This window comes from Cebus imitator, unplaced genomic scaffold, assembly GCF_001604975.1.
Source record: "Cebus imitator isolate Cc_AM_T3 unplaced genomic scaffold, Cebus_imitator-1.0 Scaffold179, whole genome shotgun sequence".
Classification (NCBI taxonomy): domain Eukaryota; kingdom Metazoa; phylum Chordata; class Mammalia; order Primates; family Cebidae; genus Cebus; species Cebus imitator.
This window is the reverse complement of record NW_016107494.1, coordinates 2,072,641-2,079,199: the sequence shown is the minus strand read 5'-3', so window position 1 is coordinate 2,079,199 and position 6,559 is coordinate 2,072,641. Positions and strand designations below refer to the sequence as shown.

Sequence of the window (6,559 nt, the reverse complement as noted above, 5' to 3'; positions counted from 1 at the left end):
GATCTTGCCAAACCAAACCATTATTATAACCAATTACAGCTGTTTCCTTTCCAAACCAATGTGCTTAATAGGAAAGTTTTTTTCTGAAATATATTCAAGTGCTTTTCTCTTTTGCATTTTTTTGTTCTTGTTTACTTCTATTCAGCCAGATGTATCCATATTATCCAAAAGATAATGAGGATTTTCACAACAGGAGTGCAAAGATAAAGAAATAGTTAATATTTTACTTCTGGCCCCCAAAATAAGGTTTTCCAGCAAGATTTTATTTTATTTTATTATTTTTTAAAAATTTATTTTATTGCATTTTAGGTTTTGGGGTACATGTGAAGAACATGCAAGATTGTTGCATAGGTACACACGTTTATTTTATTTTTTGAGACATGGTCTTGCTCTGTCACCCAGGCTGGAGTGCAGTGTCATGATCATAGCTCACTGCAGCCTTGAGCTCCCAGGCTCAAGTAATCCTCCCACCTCAGCCTCCCGAGTACCTGGGACTACAGGTGCTGCAAGCTGCCACATTTGGCTAAATTAAAAAAAATTTTTTTTTTTGTAGAGACAGGATCCCACTGTGTTTCTCAGGCTGGTCTTGAACCCCTGGCTCAAGTGACCTCCTGCCTCTGCCTCCCACAATGCTGGGATTATAGGTGTGATCCACCATGTCCAGCCAAAATTTTTTTGTAGAGATAGGATCTCACTATGTTGCTCAAGCTGGTCTTGAACTCCTGGGCTCAAGAGATCCTCTTGCTTTGGCCTCCCAAAGTGGTGGGATTACAGGTATGAGCCACAGTGCCCAGCCAAGACAATATTTTTGACAGCCAGGTTTTGTTGAGAGAGAGGATTTTCTAAATTTCTTCATTTCCCTTTGAATTGTTGTCATAGAATTATACATCAGATACATCCCAGCAAAACAGGGGGAAAAAAAAAGAAGACAAAGCCTACCTTTTCTGATCCTGGATTAAGGGGACTATGGGAAGAAGTAAAGTAGTGGAAGAGAAAGGAGGTATTCAGACATATTGGTTCAGTTGTTCCTCTCTGAGCCAAAGTCATGGCTAAAAATATGAAATCTGAAACCAGATTGCCTGGGTTCAAATCTTGGTTCAAACTTGGGCAACTATTTAATCCCTTTGTGCCTCTGTTTCTTCACCTGTAAAACAGTGATAGTAACATTACTAACTTCCCAGAATTGTTATAAAAACTCAATAAGGTGAGTATGCATTAGAGTGCTTAGGATAGGCTGGGCGCAGTGGCTCACACCTGTAATCCCAGCACTTTGGGAGGCTGAGATGGGCAGATCACCTGCAGTCAGAAGTTTGAGACCAGCCTGGCCAACACAGCGAAAACTTGTCTCTACTAAAAATACAAAAATTAGCCGGTGTAGTGGTGCATGCCTGTAATCCCAGCTACTTAGGAGGCTGAGGCAGGAGAATCACTTGAAACAGGAAGGCAGAGGTTGCAGTGAGCTGAGATTATGCCACTGCACTCCAGCTTGGGCAACAGAGCGAGATTCCATCTCAAAAATAAAGAAGTGCTTAGAACAGTGCTTGTTACATGTGGTATTATTATGAGGGGTGGGGGTGATAGATATTACTGGTAGACTTTTTAAGGAATGCTGAGAAGAGTGAGTTCCATGTCTCATTCCCATTTGGGAATGTGGAAGGAGGTCACCTCACAGGCTGCCCTGCGCCAACTGGAGCAGACACATCAGAGCAAACTCTGCTGGAAGTGGGGCTGAGCTCACCTTTCCTTAGCCGTTCATCAGCAGCCCTCGGTTCCCATGTGCCCAAGGAGGCTCAAGAGCACTGGTCAAGCATCTGGCAGGAAAATTTCCAGAGGGACTCAGAGATGTGGAACACTGAGCAGGTACAGTGGGAAGGGGGCACATACAAGTCAAGGCCAGGTCTCAGGGCAATCCACATTGCCACCAGCCAAGGTAGCACAGATAGCGAGGGAGACTGCTGGATCTCAAAAGCAGAAAGAGAATTGGCAATTAGTAACTCTGGCCAATATCAACATCAATGCCCCAGGAGGCCCAGGAGCAGGATCTGTCTCTCCTCAGCAGTCAGCAACTCAGGTGGGCCTTGGGCCAGCAGCTCCAGAGCAGAAATGAGCAGAGATGGAGAGGCCACAGGATAGATCCAAGAACCATCCCCACCCCACCCATCCCATACACCTAGATGCCATCTTCAGCAAACATGAAAGACTGAGCGTTGTGTCTAAAGTGGACTGCTTATAATTATAATTATTATAATTATTATTATTGAGATGGAGTTTCGCTCGTTGCCCAGGCTGGAGTGCAATGGTGAGATCTCGGCTCATGACAACCTCTGCCTCCCTGGTTCAAGCAATTCTCCCGCCTCAGCCTCCCAAAATAGCCGGGACTACAGGTGTACGCCACCACACCTGGCTAATTTTGTATTTTTAGTAGAGACAGGGTTTCTCCATGTTGGTCAGGCTGGTCTCAGGTGATCTGCCCATCTCAGTCTCCCAGAATGCTGGGATTACAGGTGTGAGCCACCACACCAGGCTGACTGCTTATCATTTAAATGATTAAATCCTACCATGCTTCATAGATTAAAATATGGCCCTCATCCAATCATCCAACCCTCCCTTGTGTCACTGTCCAGAAGGATGGGAACTTATAAAGGCATTTCACAGAAGTAAAGAAATCACCATTTTTTTTTTCCACATTTGAATGTGATGAGGGTAGATGTGTGACTCTGCCTCTCTTCCTCCCACCTGCTCCTCTTTAAGCCCTGAATTGGATTACAGGTTAACACCCTCCATGCACACCACAGACATCCCCACACCCACACATGCACAAGCTTGTGTCTAAACCTTGCTTCAGCAACAAGCCAGAAGAGTTTTGGGCTCTAAGGTAAACAAAAACAACTTTCTAAAAAAAGACTCATTCCTGGTAACTTTGTTTTAAAAGCAGGGGGAATACCACTACTTGCACAAACAGACTTCAACTTCTCCCTGCTCCCTCTATGGCTAATCAAGGGAGAAGTTAAGGCAATCAATCTGTCAATAAAAACATAGTTACTCACTTCGTAGAATAAAGCCTATGCCTTGGAGTCTATTAGGTAAATTACAATTTTTAAAAAACTTTTAGGGATACAAGGAACAAAGCAAAGAACCAAAGAACGCCGGAAGTCCCAAAGCCTCAGTATGAAGACTGTGCTGGCCGGGCGCGGTGGCTCACGCCTGTAATCCCAGCACTTTGGGAGGCCGAGGCGGGTGGATCACGAGGTCAAGAAATCGAGACCATCCTAGCCAACATGGTGAAACCCCGTATCTACAAAAAAAAAAAAAAAAAAAAAAAAAATTAGCTAGGCGTTGTGGCACGCGTCTGTAGTCCCAGCTACTCTGGAGGTTGAGGCAGGAGAATTGCTTGAACTCGGGAGGCGGAGGTTGCAGTGAGCCGAGGTCGCGCCACTGCACTGTGGCCTGGCGCCTGGTGACGGAATGAGACTCTGTCTCAAAAAAATAAAATAAAATAACTGTGCGGGAGGCCACCCCACCCGTGGTGACCAGGGACCCGACTCAGCAGTGAAGTCGGGCAGCGTCGTCCTCAGGCTGCTTTTCAATTTCCTTGAAAAATATGCAGGGTTTCTTTGCCAGTTGTAAAGCTACTAGCTCAAAGCAGGCTGGGTGACCTCAGACGGCTCCGCAGGGACCGGAAGGTCACTGGAGCCACTAGAGAAAATGATGCTGTCACTACCAACTCAAAAGACCACCTATCAATGTGCCATGTACCACCCCCTGGAGCACACACATATACACACACACTCACACGTGTGTGCATTTGTACACCTCCCCCAGGAGCTGCAGCCAAGACGGGCATCCCACATCAGGGATGAATGGCAGGTCTGTCCCGCCAGCTGTGAGCTCTCTCCCACCCCAAGAAAGCAGCAGACTCAGACGGCGGAGCCTGGAGGAGCCCACGCAGTCTGTTCCCGGCACCGGTGCATGTGGAGGGATTTGAGGGCAGCGAAATGGAATCAGAAAGAGAAATCATCGACCTTCAAGTAAGTTCTCTCTGGAAGCGAGCAGAGGGGAAATTGGGAGCAGAGGTGAAGCTGGAAGAACAGAGGATTGTTACTTTAGCAACATATTCTCCGTCCCCCTTCTCTTTCTTACTCACCCCCTTCTCCAAATGCTCCCTAGGCTTTGTCCCTCTATTTTCTCTTTCTCTCCGTTTCCCTGTCTGGTTCTTCACTTTTTTGAAATATCTGAAAAACAGATTGGTTAAATCCCTCTTGGCTTCTGCTGCTTCTTGTCAGTCAAAGAGCTAATTAGATCCGTGTTACCAGAAAATGATTTCACATTCTGAGCAATGCTTTCCCGAAGCCCCAGGACAGCAGAGACTTCTCTTAGAACTGCTGGGCAGTTCTTTGGAGACAGGAAAGATAGGAGTTTTGAGGCTAGGAAGAGAGGCAGCTGGCCAAGTTTGCATTTTACAGGTTGGAAAAAAACTGGAGCCATTTCTCGGCTATCTTCACAAAGCTCTACTGTGTAGGACAGAAAGCGTCTCATTTGGACTGTGCAAGGAAAGGAAATCAGTGTAATCTCCTAGGAGGAGGCAGAGATGTGTGTCCCTCTCTAGCTGGGATGGGCTTGGAAGGCATCAGAGGTTCCAGTCCATCCCTGGAGGGGAAAGGGGTGGGATGTATGGTGAGAGGAGAGCCAGACTGCGGGGAGCTGCACACCCTGACTCCCTGTTAATGGATAGAATAGAATCAATCCTGTGACCACTGCTGAGGTTGTGCAACATTTCAGAGAATGGAACAACTAAAGTGTGAAAAAGGACTGTTGAGATCAAGAACTTGTGATCCCTGAACCTGGTCCTCGAACAAAATCTCAACCAGCCACCCAATATATACTTCAGATTAAAGAAGAGCTGTTTTGTTGAAGCAGAGTATGTGCATGCGTCTCTCTCTCATTCTTTATATGTGTTTTGGGTAGGGTGGCATGAGTCTGGCAGAGTCTCTGTCCTTGGCCCCTTCACCCCTGAGACACCACCAGGAACTTGTAGGACTGCTTGCTGTACTGTGTCAAAACTATTCACCCAGTACAACTGCATACCCAGTGTTGTTTTCCTGGATTGGCAGCCAACCCCCAGAACAGTCTCACCTCAAGGCTTGCTGGTCCCTCCATCTGGAACCTTCTTTCCCTGGCTTATCTCCTGGCTGGCCCTTCCTAGTATATTCAGATCGCAGCTCAAATGTTACTTCCCCAGGGAGACCTCCTCTGACCAGCCTCTTTATAGGATGGCTCCTCCCCTATTTGTCTTTATCATTTGTTTAATTTCTTTCTTTCTTTTTTTTTTTTGAGACAGGGTCTCACTCTGCTGCCTAGGCTGGAGTGCAGTGGTGCGATCTCGGCTCACTGCGATCTCGGCTCACTGCAACCTCTGCCTCCCAAGTGGCTGGGATTACAGGGTTCAAGCAATTCTCCGGCCTTAGCCTCCCAAGTAGCTGGGATTACAGGCACTCACTACTATGCCTGTCTAATTTTTGTATTTTCAGTAGAGACAGGTTTCACCTTGGTCAGGCTGGTCTCAAACTCCTAACCTTGTGATCTGCCTGCCTCGGCCTCCCAAAGTGCTGGGATTACAGGTGTGAGCCACTGCACCCGGTCTGTTTAATTTCTTTCATAGTACTGCTCACCACCTGAAGTTACATTGCTTATTTATTTAGCAGGTATTGCCTGTCACTTTCACTAGGACACAAGATCTCCCAGAGCAGTGCCTCCCCTGTTTTATTCACTGCTGCAGCCCCAGTGCATGAGGGAACTCTTGGTACACAGTAAGTGGTTTGGAAAACATTTATTCAATGAGTGAGTTAAGGAAGCCATGATAGGAATAAGGTCATTTAATCAGTCCAAGACCTCCAATCCGTAGGAATAAGGTCATTTAATCAGCCCAAGACCTCCAATCCAGGTCTTCTGTCCCTAGGGTGTATTTTCTTGTTACTTTTCCTAGCTCTTGTCTCTATAAGATCCTTGGTAGTTAAGGAAATTGGAAGTAGTTAAGGAAAATTGTCTCTAACTCTAGTAGGAAACTAAGGTGTTAGTGTACCTTTCTCTTCACTTGTCATTCACTCTCTTCTAATATGCGATTTAATTCTCGTATCTTCCTCACATTTTCCTTTGGTCAGAAGGTTATCCATTACTTTCTACAGTTTCTTGTCCATCTTTGGCTGGGCACGGTGGCCCACGCCAGTAATTCTAGCTTTTTGGAGGCCAAGGCAGGAGGATCACTTGAGCTCAAGAGTTAGAGACCAGTTGGCCAGGCATGGTGGCCCACACCTGTAATCCTAGCACTTTGGGACGCTGAGGCAGGTGGATCACGAGGTCAGGAGTTTGAGACCAGTCTGACCAACATGGTGAAACCCCATTTCTACTAAAAATACAGAAATTAGCCAGGCATAGTGGGTGGCATGCACCTGTAATCCCAGCTACTCAGGAGGCTGAGGGAAGAGAATTGCTTGAATCTGGGAGGCAGAGGTTGCAGTGAGCTGAGATTGCGCCACTACACTCCATCCTAGGGGTCAGAGTG

The 6,559-nt window shown here is 46.5% G+C and overlaps 1 protein-coding gene across 1 annotated transcript in view; it reads left to right on the top strand.

Moving 5' to 3' along the window:
* Nucleotides 1-3,591: 3,591 nt before the first annotated feature.
* NINJ2 (ninjurin 2) overlaps nucleotides 3,592-6,559 on the top strand; it is a 100,800-nt gene continuing 97,832 nt past the window's right edge. The window contains exon 1 of the mRNA XM_017545415.2: nucleotides 3,592-4,028. Coding sequence (XP_017400904.1) covers nucleotides 3,996-4,028 — 33 coding nt within the window. The 5' untranslated portion in view covers nucleotides 3,592-3,995. The remainder of the gene's footprint in view (nucleotides 4,029-6,559) is intronic.